Consider the following 24,546-nt stretch of genomic DNA (forward strand, 5'->3'; position numbering starts at 1 on the left):
AAATTATGTAGACTTTGCACAGTTTAGTCAGCTTAACTTGAATTTTTCCTGCTTTGCTTCAGTTTGGTCCTTTATATATAGGTAGGTAGCAAAAACATTTTGTTTTGGTTGTTTGTAGCTTCAATAGATTTACTTTGTGATATCCCCGTGTTCTCCTTCTAACAAAATGGTTTTAGTTTGAATGATCATGTGAAGGGAAACCTTTTCCTAAGTTCTTTACTTTAAAGCTGCAAGCATTGCTCTTGTGTTGTACATTTAGTAGGACTGAACTTAAAACCACTTTGTTTTTTCACTTTCTACAGGCTAACTTGTCAAAGTTCTCTGACACCTTACAGGAAATGATCAATTATCACAATGTAAGTGATTTTTGGCTGGAACATAACCCTGATGGCTCAACTCCAGTTTCACTGGTGTTCTTTTTTTTCTGTTTTCTTCTTCTTCCTTTGGCCCCTACTGCTTCTCTTCTATTTTCCAGAAACATGGTGGAAAGCAACTGAAGTATCTCCACGTGCTGAAGATATGTAGGATTTTCTTTATGGCACTAGGAACTTAAAATGCAATTTAAATAGTTTTAGCTGAAATTCACCTTGTTAGCATCAACCTAAAGTTGTTCTATGAAGCTGTGGTGTGTGTGTGTGTGTGTGTGTTTTGTTTGAGATGCAAGCTTAGAAGGGAAGAGAAACAATGGAAGTTGAATGTCTTTATCTTGTATAATGAAATAAAATGATAGTTTGAGAAGGAGAATAAGTGGACAGTGACATTTTGGCAGAGAGAAGCAATGCAAAGGTTCAAAGCAGCAGACATAGGAAAGGATTCCTTTCATGTCAGCAATTTCTTCAGATTAGAACAGGTGAATCCAGTTGACTCTTAATCCATTGTTCTTGCTGCTGGTTGCCCTCTTAGCCATGTCTTTGCTCTATGGTATGTTTCTTTTGACACACATGCCCTAGGCCTACATGCCCATGCTCCTACTTTTATTCTTGTTCTACATGATTGTGACTTGCAGTACTTTAGCTAAGATCGTGCATATCCCAGCTCTTCCTCTGGGGCAGTTTGAGTGCAGATAGCAAACAAGGAGACATAAGAAGGCTTTGCAGATGGAAGTAGAGCTACCTGTGTGTTCTGTCCTGCTTTTCCCCTCTGTTTCCTTGCTGTGCTCAAGCATGCTGAGTAGAGCAGTGGCTCTTGTCAAAAGGCACAAACATAAGAAGTGAGGCATGGCATAGGATTTTAAAGTAGAGCTTTGCCAGATTTACTCTGTAGCCCTGCTTAGCTTTGTGTGAATCTACTTAGTTTATCAGGACTTATGAGCTCAGTGCCAGCTCTGCTGCTGACCAAGTTGGCAGGAGAGCTCTTGTGAGTGAGGGGGAAGCAGGAGGAGAAAAGAAGAGGAGAAGCAGGCACTGTCCAGAGAAAGGAGGGAAGGGGTAGGAGAGGGTCCCACTGAGATGTATATACTGCCAGTTTTTCAATATGTGTCTTTGCTACAAAAAAGGCTGAGACCCAGACTGATGTAATGTGGTAAAGGTAATGTGTTGGGAAGGCTGTAAGCCTAGTGAAATGATGGTCTGGGCAGTGTTTTCTGTTCATTTGGGAAAAACATTCACTTATTATTTTTTCTCCTAACATTTTTTTCCTCCTGCTTCTTTGTTACTGCAAGTGGAATTGCAAGGCTGATGCTTCTGGGAGTGCAGTCATCAGTGGAGTTGCCATCTGGTTGCGTTCTTTGTGTATTGATCTTGGTTGGTGCACTCCTCAGGCATTGGCACACTTAAATGTCAGCAGTGGGAGTAGTCCCACTGTGATTTCCAGCTTGTAAAGAAGCACTTTATCTGTTCTTGTTATCTGGTGGGGTTTTTTTTTGGCTTTTTCCATAGTGAAAACTCAAACGCTATCTTCTAGATGCTCCTTGTCTTACTGTTAAATGTAGGATAATTCAGGTTGGATGAGGCCTCAGGAATTGCTGGTCTGTCTGCCTGCCTGCCTCAGGCGAGGTCAGCTGTGAGGCTGCTGAGTGTTTTTATCCTGTTTGGTCTTGAAAACCATCAAAAATGGAGACTGAACAGTGAGTGTAGTACCACTGTTAATGGGTGGCTTGAACTCAGTTGTATTTTCTGTCCTTCAGCATTTTCTCGAAAGAGGAAAAAACAAGCTGCTAAGGGGTTTGCTCTGCAGTACTTGGTATTGCATTTGTTTGTTTGTTTTTAATCCTAGATTTTGTGTATAGGGAGACAAAGACTCAAACTGAATTTTTGACTTGTTCTTTCACTAAGATTATTTCACACTTAAATCATTACATTTTGGAACAGGTTGTGTTCAGCTGGGACAACCACTTCTTTCCTGTATTCTTTTGACTTAATCATGATGTCACAATCAAGGATATAGCTCAGCATAGCAGCAAAACAGAGACTGCTAGTCATCTTTAAAAGGCAAAAACTGGATTTCAGTTAAAATGTGGGTCAAAGCTAAGTTGTGTTAGTGACACTGTGTGAAGAGATTGTAATGCCATCGGTGCTGCACTTGGACTTGAGCCCAAGTTCCATCAGAACAGGCTGGAACACGAGGTACACTTCTGCTCTGACATCACTTGCTAGATTTTTTGCTGTTGTTTTGGTGAATGTGATTCCAGTCTACTTTTGACTTTGTATGTTGAAAATCTTAAGCATACATCTCAACATCTCTGTGCCATGCCAACAGTGTATTACTGCAGGTAGACATGCAGCAATGCTAGTTCTGGCACACTGACTCAAACCTCTTTTCCAAAGGTGCCCAATCACTGAAAATCCAGTGATGCCTCTTTCAGAGGAATTTAGAAAGTTATTGTTTTACGTGGGTGCTACATCAAACAACAACTTGTGCAAATTAATTTGATTATCTTTATACCTTCCTGTATAAACGTTTATGTGAGTATGGACCAATGTCATCAGCCTGTGTTTATTGCTATACTGCTTTTTTCTTTTTTCTTTCTTTTTTTTTCTTTCTACACAGTGAAGTTTGGCAAAGATTTCTCAAGCAAGATGTTTTTAACTCCAGAAGTGATATATAACGTGAAAAAGTATTCAGTTTGACACACAGAATAAATTCAGAAACTCTTGTCTTAGATTCTCAACATGTTGAGGAAAGCAGTGGCTTAGAATGGATTGCAGGCTGTAGGGATTCCTAAACACTGTCGGTGTGCATCTCAAAAATGGAAAGCTATGAATATCCTGCAGTTACTGAACTACGTATTAATGCTTTTCTTTCAGATCCTGTTTGACCAGACTCAAAGATCAATTAAAGCACAGCTTCAGACTTTTGTTAAAGAGTAAGTTAATTTGCACTCATGGGAAAACCATAGATAAAACTGAATTAAAAGCATCTGATGTGAGTGAGTTGGTGAAACGTCTTTCCTGAAACTCACCAGCCGTAAGTTGAGAAGAGCATATTTGAGTTTGTCAAAAATCACTCAAAATCTGAGAGGCTTTTGATTCAGCTTGCAGAAGCGTTTAAATGGAAATGATTCAAATTACTAACCATAAATTATGTGTTGTCATTCTCCAAGTTTAGAAGAAAAATGCTTACTAAAGCTTTTCCCACTAAGTAGGAGATACACTGATGTGAATTTCAATTTTTTCCTGTCTTCAGAAGAGGACAGAGAGGCTGCAGTAATCCTTTGATTTCTTTATTTGATCTCAGCATTTATTAAAGAATGTGAAAGCAAAGAAGCTAGGTGTAACAGTCACAACACAGGCTGTTCAGTGAATCTTTTAACACTTACTTTGTGCTTTGGAATTCACTTGCCATCTATCTTTCCTTTGTTGCAGAGATATTAAGAAATTTAAAGATGCAAAGAAGCAGTTTGAAAAAGTTAGCGAAGAAAAAGAGAATGCTCTAGTAAAAAATGCCCAAGTTCAAAGAAATAAGCAACATGAAGTAGAGGAAGCAACCAATATTTTGACTGCAACACGGAAATGTTTTCGGCACATAGCTCTGGATTACGTTCTTCAGGTAAGTGCAGGAATAATGCTTTTCAAACTTGACATTTCTGACCTAAATGTATTCTATAAGTTGGCTATGCTGTAGTTCCTTAAATATTTAAAGTATAAACTGTAGCCTAGCCTAGCAAATACAAATGACATGAATCGTTCTAGTGTGGCAGTGCAACCTATTAGAGGGGTGTACGGAGATTGGCAGCCACTGCTGTAGACTGGGTCCTTGTGCCCATTGACCTGCTGCTCATTTGTCTTTTGGAATTTGTGTGTTCTAACGTCGTACAGTTCCTATGATAAAGGTGCCTTTATAGTAGCAAGGCAAAGTTTCAGCATCTCTTAATTAATGCAGGCAAAAAATGAATTCACCCTTAGGAATCCCTTCTGCTTGGATGACTCTTTTCTGCTGGAAGAGTGGCTTCACAATAACGGTCTCTTTGCAGCTGTATTGACTTTGAACTGCATTTCAAATCCCTTGCTTTCCTCTTATTTTCTCCCTTGAGCTGGGGGTTTGTTCTGTATAAATTTAATTATTTTCACTGCAGACAGTTTTCCAAAATACCAACTGTGGAACTATAGAACTACATTCTGGTTTTGGTGTAGAATTACAGCCTGGTTTTGATTATAGCTTCACTAAGCTTTCCTGCTGCTGGAATCTTTGAACTGATACAGAGGTGTTAAATTACAAAATTACACATTTCTTTTCCTGCTGTATGGGGCCTTTAAATCCAAGGCAGGTCTGGATGGCAACTTTGAGGATTAGGAGACAAAGAAGATAAAATTAAGTGAATGTCAAAAATTAAATCCATCCTTTTATTTATATAAAGTGAAATATCTCAAGTTCTAGGGCAACACCATTGGCCAATTACTTCAGCCAGCTTAAAAGTAGAACTATATGCAAAATGTGACTGAAGTTATTGTGATCTTTTTGTTTCAGTGACTGGAGGTGTCTCCCAGTTCTGGAACACTTTAGAAAGTGTCAGCTGAAAGGAAAAATAAGTATGGCCCAGTCTATTCTTTGTCTCTAAGCACTGAAGGCAGTGATGTTGCCAGCAGCATTTTTAAGAGATTGGTGAGCAGGACTAGCTCATGCTGTCAAAAAGAGGATTTGAAATATTCAATTCAGTTTCTTGAAAATGGGTACAAATTTTCCTTGTTTCAGAGGTTTATTGTATTTCTTCTGGACAATGTGTTAGTGTCTTAATTTTCTCTTCTTGCCTAAGAAAGTTGTGACTGTTAGTGTAGAAATCAATAGTTGCAAGCTTTCTATGATTGCATCACTTTAAAATCATTAAAAAACTCACAGCTTCTGCAATTTTAGAAGTGCCATGTGAAATTAGATATTGAGTTACGCTTTTTTGTTGTCTTAAGCTTTGATGATTATTTGGAAGTAATTTGAAGTTTACCTCTATGGGGAAAATTTGTAAGCTGAATAAAATCAGCAGCTATCAGCAACTTTTTCTTTTTTCTTTAGATCAATGTTCTTCAATCTAAAAGAAGATCAGAAATCTTAAAATCGGTAAGATATGCTTTGATTTCTGTATGGATATATTTGAATACATCAAAATGATAAATGACTGCAAAGCAGTACATTAAAAATGAATTTGTCCTTTTACTCATTAAACATTACAAGTACAGTTGGCACTTTGATGGTAGTCAGCTTGATCTTTACTATAACCTGGCATAGAAACTTAGTTACTTTTAGCAATCTCTTGGTTCAGAGTTGAACACTTTAACAAGGTTTTCATTGTTCCTTGGGATGTGCTTCATGGTTAAAAATTGAACTTCGTTTGCCAAGAATTCTGCTATTTAAGTCTGCTATATTCATTTATAAACAATGAATACTTTTCATAGTCTATTCTAAGATGGATTAAGCTAATTGTACAAAAATGGTATTTTTTTATATAAATAGCTTAGAGTCAGCTAATATACAATATGTTTTAGTATGCTGTCTGCTAAATAGACCACAAAATTAAATGGTGCCTTTCTTTCAAAGCTCTAAATCTGTGTTTTCCTTACTTTCTTTAAATAGCACAAAGTTCTGTTGGATCACAGCAGTATAGCTGCTTGTCATTGTGCTCTAAATCTTCCCAGATTGTTTCCTTTATGACTGGACAGTCTTATCTCAGCTGTGTTCATAAAAGTTATTGTTTTGGATAGTTGGTAAATATATCATGTAGTCTCTCTATTGTATATATGCTAGTTAAACAGGCACTAACAAATTTTTAGATGACAGGAATTATTGTAATTTTCTGTCCTTAATACAAACATCTTCTGAAATATTTTGTGTGGCTCTTTGCTGCCTTTACCTTGCATGTTTGCTTACAACATTGAAAGCTGCACAAGCTATTGATGTAGAATTGCAGGGAACAACACAGCAGAAAATAACTCCAGGTTTTTTGCTTTACTTTTTTTTTTTCCTGTAAGTTCTGTTCACATGGATTAATTAAGGGACATTTATGCAATATCTGATAAACATTGAGCCTTTTTAAAATATCTACTTTTTTTCCCCTCTAGATGTTGTCATTTATGTATGCCCATTTGACCTTTTTCCATCAAGGCTACGATCTGTTCAGTGAGCTTGGGCCCTACATGAAAGATCTGGGTGCACAGGTAAGACTTCAAAAATAATGCCTTATAAATAAACAACCATATGCTGGTGTGGAAGAACGGTCATCTATGTACACATGTGAGGCATATTGTAGATTTATAAAACCAGCCCAAATTCTAAATGTCTATCCATGTATGAAAGCAAATAAATGAGAGCAAACAGATGCATTCGTCTCAAGCAGATGGGGTGCAGTGTTTATGAAATTTCCTTGTTCTGTCCTGCCACCAAGAAAGGAAGAGCTGCTTCAGCTGCAGCCCTTGGCTTTTGGTGCACTAGCAGCAAGCTAAAGGTTCAGGTGTGTGTGACTGTCCTCAGCTCTGGCTGTGTGTCTTTCATTCTTTCACATCCATCCATTTTGAGTTGTAGTTGTTGAACTATAGTGCTTCGATAGTATAGAGTGTGTTCTGTGCCTGTTTAGAAGAGTAGATGAGGAAAGCAAACAAAAGCTGTACAGTTGGTGGCGCTTTATGCTGCCAGTTAGGTTTCGTGTTTCTTTTTCGTTGATATCATTGGGGTTAGGAATACAGGGTTATTTTTGAATGGCTGATCATCCATTTTTTTCATCTATCTCGCACAGTTTTCTGTAACACTCACGTTGGTGCTGGTATCATAGCAACTAAAGGAGTTAAATATAGAAAACCCAAAGCTGAGAGTGTTTAATTTTTTTTGCAAATGGAACAAAGCTGGATTGACATCCTTGAAATTGTACAATTTCTTGAATTTTCCTGTGGCAGACATTGGCTTTTAAGTAAGAGATACAGACTTGTAAATAGCTCATGAGAATGTAACTGTAAATGATTTTGCAGTTTGTTTTAGTTGAATTATCTGTGTTTGACAAGTAGTGAAGGAGGTATGGTGAGACAAAGGAGGTGTGGTGAGACACGAAATGGGCATTTGTTAGATTTTTCTGAAAATACTCTTGGCTGTTTTTGTTAGTAAATAAATTCTCATTCTCAGATGAATCCTGTGTTCATATGACATTTAATAGCACATGAAATAGTAAAATTTAAGCCATCTTAAGACGTACAGTTGTGTGTAATTCTTTTATGTTTTCAAAACTACTGGTTTATATGACAGAACTGAGCATCTTCTGTGTTCTGAATATTTTAAGTCAGTGCAGTATCACAAGTCAGTGCAGATCGTTGTAAGAGAAGCTTTAATGACACACGAGAGTGATATATGCTTTTGCATGGAAATTTTGACACTTCTCACATGAAATGTGGTATTAGTTTGAAAACAGAACTGACTTAAATTTTCATTCTAGGGTAAAGATGCAAAAAGCAAAACATCTTACTCTTAGTTCTGCATAGAATACCACTTAAAACATTGAATTGGTATGGTATACATTCACCAGTAAATGCAGTATTTTGAGAAATCTGATTTTTGAAGGCTAACCAGTCATGGGTAGAAGGACTGGGATTTTGATTGAGTGATGTGATTGCCACAGTTCTCAGTAGTTGCTGTTTGGTTGTTGTGCTTCTGACTGCAGTGAGAAGAATAAGTTCTTGTCTGAGCTTTGGAACTGGAATGATGCAGTGCTGTTTTTGTAGTGAAAAGCAGGAGATGGAAAGAGATGTGGTTGAGAATCTGAAAAACTGGCAGAGCCTGGACTTAGAAACACGTCCCAGCTGTGTGATGGTTCGTAACTGTTGGGCTGTCCCATGTAAGGGTGTGAGACCCTGTGGCGTCCCTTATTTTTTTTTTTCCTTTTGCTCTCATTTCTATCATTTCAAGCAAGGGAAAGAGAGCAGTGGGGGACATGACCAGATTTGTCAGAGGTTTCTGTTTGTGGTTATGGGATTGGATGGAGGTGATGTAAGTGGTGTGTAAATTAGGGGCTCTGTTAGTTACAGGGTGCCCTCTGCCATGTGACTGATTTCTGTTGCACGCTGTCCAGTTTCCTGCATTTAGACCTGGAATGGAACAGTGTCTGCCCCTCAGATGCAGAGCTGCAGGCTGCAGTGCTCCATAAGTAGTGTGGCTGTGTCACTGTTCAGTATCACTGTGACTGGGGATCGTGGAGTTGTGTTAACAGCTGGATAAAACAGGAGCTCATCGGGCTCTGTAGCATTTTGTAGAACTACCACTGTAGCTGAAATGTCAAGCAACGCCTGTTTCTTCACCTTATTCCTTGTTTAAACATCAAGACCTGAACAAACAAACTTACTGCCTAAGAGGGTATCTTAAATTTCCTGCCTTATTTTTCCCTTATGGTTTCAAAACTTTTATTTTTTATGGTGACATTATAGACATGGATATAGCAAGCTTTCGTTAGTTTTCTTTTTTTTTTAAATCACTGATTTGGTAAGGATACTAACTTCAATCAAATCCTCTCTATTGTGATAGTCCCTCTGCAAAATCAGTTGTTTCTGAAACAAGAAGCAGTTTGAATGGTCCTATGTAAGATGCTATGAAGCCTTGCTCAAGTAGTTCTGGTGACTCAATCAAAACCACCAATACAAAAGCCTGGTTGGGGCAATTCCCTCCTCTTTCTGAAAGGGAAAAATCACTATCATTTGCTCTTTCTAGTTTTGGCTGCTGAATCCAGTGCTGCTGCATAGGCCAGTCAGCCAGCAGGAGCAGCTAAAGCATGAGTCATTCTCTTCAGAGACTGAGCACCAATGCGGTATAGGAGTCGCATATGCTTGGCACCATGCTGTTCTTTGAAACATTTCTCCTAGGGCTTACAAGAAATGTACACCTTTCATAGATGTTAATTCAAGATGATAGGTGCAGTGCTTTAAACAAGGCTTCAGTGGTTATTAAAGGTAAACACTTGAACCAGAGAGGTGATTTTTTTTTTACTATGCAAATAAAACAAATCATGCAATGTCTAGACGTAATGTGTTCTATTTTTTTTGTCAGTGTTATGAAATCTACAGAACCAAATTTCTTCTGAAATCTAAAGATCCCGTTTTCTGTTTCTCTTTACAGCTGGATCAGTTGGCTGTAGATGCTGCGAAGGAGAAGAGAGATATGGAGCAAAAGCACTCCACTATTCAACAAAAGGTACTTCAGAGAATGTAAAGGGTACACTGCACATCCATTTTCATGTCTCTGACATCTGTGCCCAAGGGTTCATCTCTGCATTGGAACTGTGAAAGATGTTATCTTCAGCACAGAGAATTAGACTTGCACGTCATTAACTATAAGATGGAATTGTAGTTATTCATTTTTATGCAACAGAATATAGTATTATATTTAGTTTTGACTGGAACATAAATAGAATATTAGGGTTGGTTTGGGGTTTTTTTAGGGATCCCTAAACTTTTCACTAGAGTTCTTAATTCCAATCACATCTTGGATTCAGTATGTCTGTAAAAAGTAGCTATCTCTTTCTCCTGTATGCTGTAGGAGTGAGAGATACACTGCACAGTCATACAGTCTTATGTATTGCTCTCTCCTGAACTGTGCCAAATGAGTACAGCACTTTCTTATAGTCTGGCAGCTGCTGTTGCCTATAAAGAGGCAAAGTAAACTTTTGTATAGACTTTCTCACATAGGGTCTTCTCTTATGTGCAAATATGAAAGTGGTAACATGAAGTTGTTTTGAACCTATTTGTATGTATGGTAGCTCTTATTTTGCTTACTGACAAAAGTGTAGATTGTTCACATTAGGGGGGAAATAACTGTTGGTTGGATGATTCAGAAGCTCTAGATAAGTATTGATTTTGTAGGTATAGTGCTAGAAGTTAAATATGTATTGTATATATATTTTTCTACTGAACTCTGATAGTGAGCTAATAGTGCAGGTGCTTTTGAAATGAATTAGATACCAGTTTAAAGGTAATGGAGCACTTCTTACTCTCGTCTGTTCAAGTGTCATAAATTTTAAAAAGTGGAAGTGAAATCTGAATAAAGAAATTCAGTAATGGAAACATGCTTGTATTCCTATTTTAGGTATCATTAGTAGGAGTCAGTATAAATGTCACTGGGAAATGGGGAACAGGTGAAGTCAATGCTTGTGTTCAAATTTGCTACTTCTAGGAGTGGGCGATGGTTGGGGTTTTTGCTCTTAGAGAGCAGTGCTTGGTGAAGGAATTTAGTTATGGACAGTTATATTTAATTGACCAAAGAAGTAATAACTTGTTACCATGCATTATGGTTGTTGTTGGCAGTAGTGTTTATGTTCTTTTTTTCCTCAAATGCTGCTTAAGGCTGCTTTACAGGTAAAGTGTTTCTGATTGTATTAGCAGTTCTTGAATTTTTCAAGTTTTGTAAAACTTGATAAGCTATAGCAGTGTGTGTGTATATATAAATATATATATTGCAAACAGCATTCAATATCAGATTATTAATTTATTAAATATTTTAATGGAATGACCATTTTGTGCTGTCACCAAAATAGATTCAGTATATTCAGTTGTATCGATGTTGTCTTCTAAAGTTTTGTGTTTCGTGTTATAAATGTTGCCTTTTGTTATCATCAGTCGAGTTACTGATATGTTTTATAATAATGCATAGATTAATGCAACTAGGCTTTGGAAGGCATGCCTTGGAAATTCCTCTTGCAGCTCCTACATTTTTATTTTTTTTCATTTTTTATTTAAACCATGCTGTCTATTTTATCTCCCACTTGCTTTTCCCAGCCTTCCCACCAAGTTTGTTTCCAGTGCATCAGGAGTTCAGAATGTTAAACTACCTTAGACCTCAGATCTTGTTCTTTACAGCATTTTGTCATCCATTTGACCTGACCAGGATGTCAACCTGTTTCTATTTTCTTGTCATGTTGCTTTCCACTGGGCTATTATGCTTCCCCTTAGGCATATGTTCCCAAATCTTCCAGTACCAAATCCGTATGTGTTTTATAACTACTGAAACTTCTTGAGTTGAATATCTCATGAAGTGTTTATGGATTTAATGTACTGAAGTTTTAATCTGATGCTTCAGAATGATGCCTTTTCTTCATTGTGTGGATAGACAGCAGTTCCTTTTCTGAAATCTATAGGTAAGTGCATGTGTGCACACCTACCCACTCACTACCTGTGTTTGCATACGTGTGCATATGCATGCAGAATAATTGCACTAATTAAATAATCCATCACATCCTTATAATCATCGTTTAAATAGACTGTTACTAGAGTAGCTAATGGTCATGGAAGAGTTTGGTCACTACTATAATTTGTTTTCTTAAGATAATTGATGTTTGATTTTTATTTTAAATTTGTGCTGTATTTACTCAGCAGCTATGCAAGAAGCCATTATTTTAGTGTTAGAAATGCTTTTTTGCTCCTCATTATTTGAAGCAACACATACTAGGGATTACCTACTACTGTTGACTTATGAGATTTAAAAATCACTTGTGAGCAGCATTATGACCTTTTGGTTCTGTGACAGTAACATTTTGTTCTAAAACCAGGGAAATGGTACAGGAAGCATTTGCATCAAACCCCAAGTAGTGTTTCTGTTCTATTCAAATCCCACTTTCACTTGAAAGACAAACAAAAAACCCTACCTGTAAAGAAGTGTTCAGGAAACAGCTGTAGTGAGAGTGATTTGAGTAAACAAGGTAATAGGAAACCAGTTGCTACCAGAGTTGTAAAGCAGTCGTTAACCAGAACTGCTGTTGAGACAGACTAATGCTTTTTGCAAAAGTGAAGATGTGCCAGTAATTCAAGTGGCTTGTATGTTCAGTAATGATCGTGACTTCTGGCCCTTTGTCTTGGATTGCAAACTTTGTTACTTGAATGTGGTGTTGTTCTGAGCTCTTCCTCAAGGGACTTTCATCTTGAGCATAATAACAACCTTCTCTTTCAGTTTGCCTGTGTGATGGGATGGGAATGGAAGCAACTTCCCAAAAGGGGGGGGATTTGCATGGTGAATGTCTTCTGCTTTGGTATATACTGGAGCAACTTTTCAGATTATTCTTTTCTTTGGTATTTGTTCTCCATTATTTACTGCCTTATAAGAAGAAGACTTTGCTTTTCTTTAAAGAAGCAGTATACAAAATGTCAAATAATATCTTTGCTTACAAATTCAAGTTTAGAATACTGATATGTTCCTGATGTTTTCTGAGTAAAATGACTCACGTGGCTTTTGTGATGTGCTGGCAGTCACCTCTGCCTCTGAAATCTAGGGTTGGTGATGTTTTACTCACAGGAAAATAATGTGTAGAGAAACAAAGAAAACATGAGCTGTGAAATGACTCCAGTGTATGTGATAAATTTCGAAGTTGGTATAAAAATGCATTCACTGAACCACTGTCAAGTGCAGCATGCTGGGACCCACCAGGTTGACTGTAAATGCGGAAAGTTTTTCCATTGCCAACTGATTTCCTACTCCTGGTGGACACTTTTTTTGTTTATTTGTTTTTAAATTAAAACAAACATCAACAACAAAAACTGCCATAAAAGCATGCTGTATATTTCATTTGTGTAACTCACTTTTATGTCTTCCAGTAGGTGACCAGCCTTGAAAAATTGATACCAGAATATAAACCACAGATGTTCATTCCTTTAATCTTAATTAAATGTGTGGTATCACACTACAGTGTAAGCTTCATAATACTAGTTTAATTTTTTAAATTCCAATCAGATGAAGCGTACTCTAGTCCTCAGTAAGTGAAATGAACAAACAAATGATATTTAAAACGCTCCTTGTTGGCTGTGTGTTTGTTTAGGGAATATTAGATTCTGAGTCACACAAAGCGACTGGATTTATTAACATGTGATTCTCGTATGCGGGTTACTGGAAAGAGAAGGATGTATTTCTCTCCACCCCTGATTATTTTTTGTGATTCATTAAGCTTTTCCATGATCCAAGATAAAAATAAATTATGATGCGACCTCTTTTCCCTGTTGTTTAATTACGAATTAAGAGACATTAAGATCAGACTAAGGTTATCTAGTTTTTCTACTTTAATCTCTTTACTTGGAATGAAGGCAGTTAAATGTTTTACCGACTACAACTTTCAGTGAAGCTTTATGCATAAAGCACGGGGGAGCTTTAACCCCCTCCCCCAAGCTGGTGTGTGTGCAGTGTTAGAGCTGTATGTCTGCATACTTGTGTGTCTTTATCTGCTCTGTGAAGGTGCGAGTCGTTCAGGAAAGCCATTAAAAATAACGCCAGATGCATTTCATGGAAGGCTTATTATTTTAGACTACTTAGGCTGAGAAGGTAGCAAGATAAATGATCCTGTTAAGATGGTGTGTGTCTTCAGAGGTTAAATCTGAAGTCTCTTTGTTGGAAGAGACAGTTGCATTTTCTGCAGAAGTTTTCCATACTTGAAGGAAAATGTGATTACACGGTATTTTGGGTAGAAAAGACTGAGAGAATGCATATTATCTTTCACTAGTCAAGGAGTCCAGGAGTCACTGAGGCAGGAAGATGCAAATCTTTAGCAGGTTTCATTATGTTTGGGAGCTGGTAAGTTGGAGGAATTTGTGATTTGGGTGGGGATGGGGGAGAGGGTTGCCTTGTTGTTCTTTTTTTTTTTTTTCCCCCTCTTCTCCCTGGAAAGGAAAGGATTTCTTTTTCCGAAAAGAACTTAAAGCAGTTTGAGAATGTTTTTGTATATTATATAAGCTGTAATGCTACGTTAAAACTACCACGATAAGGGCTTTGTGAAGTCTTTAATGCTCAGTGTGTTCTGATCTAGAAAACAGGCAGAAAATCAAGGTCATGAGATACTGAATAATGCACAAATTTGTAATTTTTATGAAGCTTTTGTTTATAACCTGTCTTTCAGAATTTTTGCAGTGATCTTCTACCAGTGAATTAATAAAAATCTAAATTTTACATTTCAAATTTGGTCCCTCTATAAAGATGGGTAGTAAGATACTTATGAGAGTCACGACATGAAATCTGCTGCTGTGCAGTTTACGTGGAAAAGCGCCTGCTTTTTCAAAAAAGTTTATGAAATATTCTGCCTCCCTAATATTGAAAGGATTTTTAAGTTATGAGACTATTCTCAGTGATGCCTCTTATGCCCTCATTGAGGAGAAGCCATATGTTGCTCCTCTATCTTAAGGACATATTTTACTAACCACCAGATTTAGTAATAGCATGAACATTGTTTTGACCTCTGGAAATAGTTTGTAGCAAATGATATAATTCCATGTGTGCTTCTTCTGTCCCTAGCAGCAGTTAGCTCCTTGCTCAATGAACAGCTGAGATCACCTTGTCTTAATTAGACAAGTCTAAATGCATGTAAGAAAAAAGTGGAAAATTGGTGTATTTCTTCTCTTATCTAAGGAGCTACAGAAATAAGTCTTGGAGATACTTGCTTAAAACCCAAATCTATAGGGAGATATATACTTTAGCAGCATTGTTTCTGTTCTTGGCAGAGCTCCACCACTTCAAGTTGGTGAGTTTTCTTTTAATCTTGCACTGAAATGTATTTATTTATTTATTTGTGGGGTGTAAATAAATAATAAATAGTAAACTTCATAGTCTCATACTGTAACCTTTCAGTAAATGAGAAGATCACTGTTCGTTCTCCCATGCATTTATTTCTGAGCTTTCATTTGCACAGAACTTTAGGGAGATACTGGAAGTTTAATGCATTTGAATGTCTACTTACTGCCTGTCCTGATATGAATGAGATCACAGGATGATAGAATGAGTCACAGAATAGAGCAGTTCCAATTCTCTGCCAAGGGCAGGGTTGCCACCCATTAAGCTCCGTGCAAACTGGCCTTGAATATTTCCTGGGATGGGGCACCCACAGCTCTCTGGGCAGTAGTGCCAGTGTCTCACCACCCTCTGAGCGAAGAATTTTTTCCAAACAACTAATATAAAACTCCCCTCCTGGTTTAAAACCATTCCTCCTTTGTCTCTTCAAAATCTGCATGTGTAAGTGTTGAGCAGATGATTGTGGGGGAAAAAAAGAAAATCTGACAGTATTGGAAATCCCACACTCATAACTTATGTATGCAAAGCTCAGGAAAGATACGAGGACAAAAATTTAAAATGTAGGTGATCATTATCTACAAAGTGCTCATTGTAGGTTTCTAGTAGCTGTCAACATTTATTAGGTATTAACAACATATGTTAGATATTAATCAAATGATAACTCTTAACATAATTAGCTTCTAGAAAATGTTAGTTTTGTTCTCTAGAACATAGGTAAGTGTGCACCTCTTCTTTGAAATGCAGCCTTGCTGATTCAAAGACTTTCCTTGTCCTCCCTTGTTCTTTCATGCACTTTGAGAAGATGGTTAGTAAAATAAATAAAGATTTCTGACCTCTTAAAATAATCTCCAGCATCTGATCTCCTAAAAATACTTTCCGAAAAAGTTGGTGGGGCTTAGAGTCACGACATGACTCGTGAGTGTTACAAGCTAAACACTAATCATAAATAATTACTCTTTTTGACGTGGTCAGTACCTGAACTTCTCATTGAATCTACAATGTTGTTTTTTTTTTTTTTCTTGTCTCGTTCCTTTGTATTAGGATTACTCTGGTGATGATACGAAGCTAGAATACAACGTAGATGCAGCCAATGGTATTGTCATGGAAGGCTATCTGTTCAAGCGAGCCAGCAATGCCTTCAAGACGTGGAACAGGTAATTTACTCAGATCCTCTGGCTTTTTAAGAGACTGCTTGTTAAGCTCAGTTCTGGTCTGACTTGGAACCTGTGCAGCTTACTGATTCCACAGATCCACCAAAACCTTTGTACCACTCTGTGAGTTTATGTAGAGAACGCTTCTTAGCCATTTCTCCTTACTGTCTCTCCTAGAAGTTCGCAGGCCCTTTGTAAGAATGTATCTTGAAGTCTGGAGAAGTCCTAGGTATGGAAGGCTTGCTTTATTGTCTGTGGTCTGGTTCTGTAATTGCGTTTTGATCTTTTATTTTGAAACAGAGCAATTATTATTATATGTAGTTTGCTATTTGAACATATATGCTGGAAAAATAAGTGTTAAGTGGTGATGTAGAATAGAAGCTGCACAGCTATTGGAAGCAGGGGAACATAGCAGAGAACTCGAGGGCTGTTATTTTTCCTGAAAGATAAGCATTGTTGTTCTTTACAATTCCTGTGCAGAGCAGTAACTTCTGCGTAGTAGTTTTGATGGTCCTGTTGGGAATTCAAAGTTCACTGTCAGTCTTGTGTATTTAAAGATGTTTATCTTACTATTGTTTGAATGTTTTTATTAGTGAACAGGATTTCTTTTGCATTTCCAGTGGTGTGCACTTTTTTTCAAGGAAATGTATTCTTGAGCATTTACAATATAGTTGAATGCAGTTCTTAAATTGTAAAGATAGTTTGATATTAAGCTGCTCTTACTGTCTATCACTCCGCAGTTTTCCAGAAGCACTTCTGTTAAGCAGTTTGCTGTGCTTTGAAGGACAGAATCTGCATTTGGATCCGTGACCACTTTCAACCTTAATTCTCTAATTCTTTGAGCATTTTGGAATTTCACAAGTCGATAGGAAATTGGCATTGCTTCACCTAAGTCCATAAACTGATGTAAGGTCTGCTGCAGTTGATGAGACCGTGTTTATGTTAGCAAGTGTTGTGCAGTTCCTCTAAGGGGCTTGCCTTGGACTACCTCTAGCCCTGTGGTCTGATTATTTGTAATTGTGATGTACTTTCTGTGTTAGTTTCACCCACATGAATCTAGGGTTCTCCAAGACAACTCTGTGAGGCCTAAGAATGAAGAAGGACAAAACTAGCAGATATGTTTCAAAAGCACATTCATGGTCAGAGGTAGAATGATAGTGTAAGTAGTGTAAGCACACTTTGAGAAAACTCAACAGTAACAGGGCAGGAAACTGTCTTTCACTGAATTTACAACAGGTTCAGAGAGTCCTTCTTGTGGGGTGTTTTGCAGGGTTATCTGCAGCTCTTGATAAGTGACTGAAAGCAAAACTCCTGCTTCAGGTTCTTCTGTTGTGTGTTATAAAGGCTTTGCTCACTGGGAATGTAACAGAGAAGTCATAATTAACAAAAGTCATAGTGTAAGTTTACATGTTTGAGCATATTCAATTAAGATGTTTAAACAATGTCATTTAAGAGAGCCATGGTAAGCAGCTCAGTAGCGAGTCAGAGCTAACCTACTTTAATACATAGTTCGTATTTGCTTGCAATTTTTCATTTGTCACAAGAGTATTCAATAAAACTAAGCCTTTAATCCTTTTTAATCTGAAGTTCATAACTTATCTCATCATCCTAGGCTAGTTGGATGTGTCAGAGGCAGTGAGCAGCATTTGATAAGCCATCTATAAATGTGGCTTAGAAATTGAAGCCATGATTTTAATTTTGTACTTCATACAGTCACAAACCATTATTGTCTGCTGTGAAACTATTACTATTAAGCTACATAAAATAAAAACCCTCTTAATGAAGACAACTGTTAGTTATTTGATCTATCCCCATTCTTCACATTTTAATAAAACAGAAAAGTTTTATCCTGTTTTTATTTCTGAATAGATTTGTTACCGCTTGCTGTGTTGTAGGCGCTGAAGGAGCTTTTGCCTTTCTGTTGCTGGTTTCCACTGACGGAGTGCTTTACTTCCATATTATTGCAGTTCCACCTTCACAGAGGCAATACTGACTGAAATCCAAACATTTGTTAAAGGCTGGAGTGTGCTTCCAGCCACAGGAAGGGACTGTCTCCAGTTTAAATAGTTCTGAGCATAAAAATGTACAAAGAAATATTGGAGGAGGAAACATGTAGAGAATGATGTATTTTATACGAGGGAATTCAGAGCAGAAATCTGAGGCCCTTGTGTCAGGCTATTTTCAGACTCCCTGTCAGGTAGGTAGTTTGCTTCTTCATGACGTGCCTGTCTTTTGTGAGAAGGCAAGGGATGGAGAAGCTGAAAAGAAACCACACAAAACTCTTCGAGAGGGAAATACTGGAGTTTCCTGGTGATCTGAACTGATGGCGATGTCGCTTATCCCAGCTAACTGCTGTCTGTAATGCCAGCTGTAATATGGCTGTTTCACTTTTCTTCTCTGTCAGTATCAGTGTTTTGATGGTTTGAGAGTTTTTAAAGTATTCCTTGACAACAATATTATGAAAAGGCATAAAAATCACTGCATTTGCCAGTGTTAAAAACATGGATCAGGGAATGGTCTTGGCTTGTACACATTGCTATGATTCCATCAGATAATGTTGTGATGCTTCTGTGCATCTATGGACTCTGTTGTGGATTATCCTTGGACAATTCCAGTTGCCCCGGAGGGAAAAATTTCAAATCCCAATTTGTTTTTGCTAGGATGGTGTAGTTTGTTCCTTGGCAGTTGGCATCTTGGTTTACTTGTCCAAAGACTGCAGTTAATTTGCACTTCTGTATCAAGCGTGCAAAATGATTTGGGATAATTCTGCATGGTGCTCACCTGAGAAATAGTTTGTGAGCAGGTTATGAAGTAAACTATAAGAGCTGTTTGTTGTTTGGCATTGCTTTGTTCTGAAAGAGCTTAAGATTTGGGAATCTTTATACTGTATCTGCATGTATGTGTGGATGCTTTAGTGGAAGCCAGATTCAGTACTGGGAAGTCTCACAGCAACTGGCATGGAGACCTGGTTTTGGAATGTATAGATATTTAGATCATATCTTTTAGCACACAGATTTTTCTGGGGGTATCAGGAAATTAAATCGATTGAATTTATTGTGCAACAATAGATAGAAGGCCTTTGGTTCTTAGAAATTCAGATTTAAAATGGGTCTGTGTTAAGAAATGTATGTGTGAGTAAGAAAAGCCTTTATGAAACAGTACGTTCTGAATAATTTTTAGGTTGGATGCATTAGGTAGGTGTTTCCTTTTTAATTCGGCTGTATTTTCAGATCATGCTAATTCTTTGCTTATTTTGCTCATTTTGCATTTTTCATTCCTGTTCCTCCTTTCCCTTATGTTTTAATCCTACCCCATTTTTTCACATGACAGGAAAAAGCCAGATCACATCAGGTACCAACCAGCTTCTTTTATACCTTCCCAATGTTTCTTTGGCACGCAAAAAGCTCTAATTAACCCTGCATTTAATTTTGATTACTTGCAATGGATGTAAAGTGGCTCAGTCTAAGAAAATAACAGAAGGATTCTGCCTGGGATGCCAACCTGCTGCTCAACACTTGTAAAAGAATTAGTAAGATGGAGCTAGTTTTAGCTACAAAGGAATTAAAGCAAAGTTTATGCACTCAGACTTCTGAGCATATGAGATCAATGTTTTGACTTTTTCCTCTGTAGATTGATGGTTTTTCTCTCACCAACTACATTGGAAATAGAAATGTAACTTTTGAATGTTGTGCATTCTTAATCACTGTTTTATGTGAATGCTGATGGCAACCAATTAAGAAAATGATTTCCTTCTGAAAATGAATAAGCGCAATCCAATGTAACATTCAAATAATTTAACATTATTTTTTAGTACTTCTTGTAGCTCTCAGAAATTTGAAATGCTTTTCAATTAATGGTGTTGTTTTCTATTTAAGAAACACTTCTTTTTTTGATTGCATGGGTGAGAATGATTGGAACCCATTTAGTTTCTAAACCCAAACAGCTGTATTGAAGTACTCCTATAAACTCCATGGGGCAGTACCAACTGCTGTAAGATTTCCCCAGAAGAGTCTTTTCTGCTTCACTGTGCTTTTCTCCTGCCTTTTTACAGAAGGTCACATTTGAAGAAACTTTGGTGACTTTCAGCCTGACAGCACCTGTTGCCCAAAGGTGCACAAAGAGGAGATAGATACGCCCTACAAATAGATACAGCCTACAACAGCCCCTTCAGTCCCTATGTTATAGCTCAAAAGTTCCTGCCTGTTAATGCTGCAAACTCCCAGCACTCTATTTGCTACAGTAGTTTATTAACAAATTATTTTGAATTTACAAAACAACACCAAATTTTTGACCTGAATAAAATGACTGTGGTGCTGATATGTCAGAAAGGAAGCTGCCACCTTTGTTTTTTAAAGCATACAATAAAATATATTAGCTTCTCACCCTCAAAAAATGGGAGCTACAAGTCATACTATGCTCTAAATTATAGATCCCGTTCAGTGAAAGTTTCTTAAAAAAAACAAAAATCTCCCCCACGCCTCATCCCCAAATGCTTTTTGACTGAACTTGGCAAGGTCCATTAGAGACTGCATTTTCCTGATGCAGGTCCCTGTTACGCACTATTCTGCTCCATTACCTTAATGCAAAAGTTAATGGCTGTTATGGTGAAAATCCAATATTGAGAGGAGATTCTTTTGTTGTTTTTAAAATGAAATACATCTGCACAGCATTTGAAAGAATACTTGTAAAAAGGTAGAATCTCATCTGTCTACTAAATATTAACTTTTCTAACAAATACTAGCTTTCCTGATTGGAATCTAATTGTCTCATATATCTTACTTTTTCCTTTTCTATTTTCTTAACAATTTTTGTGTGCTTCTTTCTATGAATGGCTTGTGGTGATCAAACACATTTATGGAGCCCTCTTGTTACTAATTTTAGTGAACCGTAGCTTGATATTCACAAGTTTGTACTGCAGCATATCTTGTTCTTCACAGTATTTTGTGCACTGCTGGCACTCAAACTAGTTGGCCGTGCAGAAAACAGGGATGTGCAGTGTGTATAAATGGCATATTTGTGGTAACTGAGCTGCTGTGTTACAGTGAGCACAGGTTCGTATTACAAACCTGTACAGAACCAATGTATACAGACTTCACTGCAGGACTGAATTAATTTTTGTATTATCGAATTTTTGTGCAGTTCAAAACCAGTGAGGATTGGTTCCCTTTTCTTTTGTGCATCCCCAGGAGAGCCAGAGGCAGATGGCCATGTTTGCTTCTATTTTCATATTTGGTGACCTGATAGATGCAGTTCTAGATCCGAGATGCTCAGAATTTTTTCCAAAACATGAACTATTCTTCCATTTGCTGTGAATTGTATCCCACCTGAGCAGAATTTGGACAAGGAAGGGGGATTTTTTTTTCCTTTAAGTGTTATCTTTTGGATTTTATTGGATGCCTTAATTTATTTTTTAATAGTTTCCTATAAAACTAATGAGTAAGATCCTACTTAATTGTTGCTTTGTGTTTATATGCAATATTTTCTATCTAAAATTTTAAGAAATGCCAATGTAGAGAGACCTATAGGCACAGCAATAGCCTAGTTTTGTCTAAGGGCTAGGTAAGTTATTTGATAGCTCTATTCCTGAAAATATTTCAGGAGTGAGTAGTTAAAATGTTTTAATACTTTCATTATTTAAACTATTATTATTGAATTACTTGAAGTCGTAGTTTGCTGCTGAAATACAGATGTAAATGTTCTTTGAAATGAAAATGTTTTGTATCTTAGCTTTACTAATGTCATAACATGAATGTATTTGTTCAGGATTCAAATTATTTGAACCTTGCTTTCTTTTTTTGTTTTGTCTCTGCTCTCCCTTTTTCTCATGAAATACTTGTCCAAACTGACTGCAGAATTAATACCATGATTTCTTTTTCATTTACAGTCTCTCTGTAGACTGTATCATAGTATATTTCAGTCAAATGTGAAACTGCAAGATCAGTTTCACATTGTTTGGATGTCTCTTTGTTTGAACAGGCGCTGGTTCTCCATACAGAACAACCAACTCGTGTACCAGAAGAAATTTAAGGTAGGTATGGAAAGCTGTCTTGGGATAAGTTGGATGTGAATGTTGTCTTCCTCATAAGGGTGGGAGAAGCATAGAGTTGGCATGGATGTCCTACATGGTCTTGAACAACCTACTTCATTTTCTAAATTAGTTTTTCCCTTTGTAAAATGAGATAAAGGTTGTACTTAAAGATGTAGAGTCTTGTAAGCAGTGCTTTATTTGTTGTGCTTTTGTTACCTTGTTGCAGAGAAGACTCACAAGGAGCATTGAGAGCTGCTGATAACAAAAGGCTTGTATACACTTGCTGGCAGACTGAGTGCTACGTAGTGTTCTTTGGACAAGTCCATAAGGATTTGCTCTTTCCCGTTACTGGCTGGACTCACAAACCCAGTTTTGCAATCGTAGAGAGGAGAAAATGACGTTGAAAGTATTTGTTACAGATGCTATGTGCACATACCTAATATTGAAAGTGTAAGGCAACTCAGCTGTTGGTGTTTGTTGTGGCAAAGTACAATTTTTCACATCTGCTGTGACAGCAGCTAGAGCAGCTCTACCCCAAGCCCAGAAGTCAGCTTTGTCAGCTAGCATTTGGGCAAGTGTTCCTCTGATTTACTCTTCTAGAATCAGCTTGTGCACCACATGGCTGTAACTGCTCTTAGTGGAAAAAGAAAATAAAAGTAGAGAAGTGAATGGAGAAGGCAATAAGTCAATAAAGGGAAATTTATGGTTATTCATTGTTCTTCAGCATTAACAGCCCAGGTTCAGAGCCTACTGCTTGTTAACTGATACGCTATCAGACAGTATGGTCTTTGTTTTTGTGGTTGGATAGGAGGCAAGTGGTGAAATTCATGTTAGTACATTTTGGGCACTTTCTGATTGTGAATTGCAGTTGTGTTTTGATACATTTTTATATTACAAAAAGCACCTTTAAAATTGCATTATTTTAGAATGGATATCTTTGGAGGTGAATCAAGTTTTCAAAACCACTCCATCGTGGTTCCTGAATTTTGTACTTGGCACTTAAAGTGTGGCTTATTTAGGTGTAAGCTGTCTGATTTCTGTATGAGTTAATAGCACATCTTCTCAGAAAGTATCTTTGATCTCCTTTAAATGCTGTTTTAGTGTCTTTGAGCTCCTTTAATGCTGTTCTTTAAGCCATTGATTATTTAGTTGATTGGATTCTAGATGGCAAGACGACCTCATAATTCTCACAGAATATGACTGAGCACGGAAATTGAAATAAATATTTCCTGCCAAGTATGTCCAATATCACTTATTTCAAATTTCATTTCTGAAGGAAAAATATATGTGAAGCAGTGAAATTAAATGAGAAATAATTTGAGGGTATCAGCTACTTCCTTTCATCTCTGCCTTTTATGTTTTCTCTCCTAGGATAATCCCACAGTAGTTGTTGAAGACTTGCGGCTTTGCACAGTTAAACACTGCGAAGACATAGAAAGGCGTTTCTGTTTTGAGGTGGTTTCTCCAACAAAGTAAGGAGAAGTGATGGAGCGTGTCTATTTAAAAATTAAATGGATAAATAACATTGTTAGCTTCAGTTGCCTTGAAACGCAGGATGAATGTGTCTCTGGGGAGAAATCAAAACAGGAAAAATATCTGAGCAATTCTGTTCTCTGAAACTTTGGCTGGGAGAAAGTGATGCTGTGAGAAGTATTCCTAGTATTTAATTTACTTCTGGCATTAAAATAAACATGTGTTCCTATGCTTTATGTATAAATGTCTTGTAGTCATGGAGCTGTTGTGGTTTAGTAGTAGTAGCTGGTATTAATTATCAAGCTGCTTAGTAGCCTAGAAAGTAGCTAATCAGAAACAAAGAAAGTAATAAGTTTTCCTTTGACTCCATATGGTAAAATAGTTTTTTTTTGTTTTCCTCAGAGCTTTCAAGTCATTTTCTCTTGTTTTTGGTGAATGAATTAAGCTTTTAGGGACTGATGGCTGCCCCTTGTGTAGACAGTCATGGAGGTAAATCATCGTATATGAGAATGAGAGACTTGGAATAAGAAAAAAAAATCAGAAATAGGAGATTAAGCAATTCTCTGGGTTATTTGAAGAGTCATATCTGTGTTTTAAGGTTACCTATAAATAGTTTTGAAACCAAGAGTTTGTAGTTCATAAAGTCAGCTGCCTTATTATCTGGAAACAAATGGATTTATTACAGGGTGCGTAATAAGCAATAAACATATGTTGACAGCAACAAACTTTGACAAGGCTCTATGTTTGGTTGAACAGCGTGTTGTTTGATGTAAGCTGCTTCTTTGGCCTTGTCTCTGAGGGCATTGTGTGGTTCTTCACAGAAGCTGCATGCTCCAAGCTGATTCAGAAAAGCTGCGGCAGGCGTGGATTAAGGCTGTTCAGACCAGTATTGCTACAGCATACAGAGAGAAAGGGGACGAATCTGAGGTGAGTTTAAAGATCAACCAAACAGCAACTACCTTT

General features: G+C 37.2%; 1 protein-coding gene across 1 annotated transcript in view; it reads left to right on the top strand.

Annotated features, from left to right (window-relative positions):
- ACAP2 (ArfGAP with coiled-coil, ankyrin repeat and PH domains 2) overlaps positions 1 to 24,546 on the top strand; it is a 69,268-nt gene that overhangs the window by 31,285 nt on the left and 13,437 nt on the right. The window contains exons 6-16 of the mRNA XM_010716370.3: positions 303 to 356; positions 3,246 to 3,304; positions 3,804 to 3,987; positions 5,443 to 5,487; positions 6,486 to 6,581; positions 9,514 to 9,588; positions 15,973 to 16,085; positions 19,413 to 19,433; positions 22,059 to 22,110; positions 23,482 to 23,582; positions 24,405 to 24,510. Coding sequence (XP_010714672.2) covers positions 303 to 356; positions 3,246 to 3,304; positions 3,804 to 3,987; positions 5,443 to 5,487; positions 6,486 to 6,581; positions 9,514 to 9,588; positions 15,973 to 16,085; positions 19,413 to 19,433; positions 22,059 to 22,110; positions 23,482 to 23,582; positions 24,405 to 24,510 — 906 coding nt within the window. The remainder of the gene's footprint in view (positions 1 to 302; positions 357 to 3,245; positions 3,305 to 3,803; positions 3,988 to 5,442; positions 5,488 to 6,485; positions 6,582 to 9,513; positions 9,589 to 15,972; positions 16,086 to 19,412; positions 19,434 to 22,058; positions 22,111 to 23,481; positions 23,583 to 24,404; positions 24,511 to 24,546) is intronic.

Source organism: Meleagris gallopavo, chromosome 11, assembly GCF_000146605.3.
Source record: "Meleagris gallopavo isolate NT-WF06-2002-E0010 breed Aviagen turkey brand Nicholas breeding stock chromosome 11, Turkey_5.1, whole genome shotgun sequence".
Taxonomy (NCBI): domain Eukaryota; kingdom Metazoa; phylum Chordata; class Aves; order Galliformes; family Phasianidae; genus Meleagris; species Meleagris gallopavo.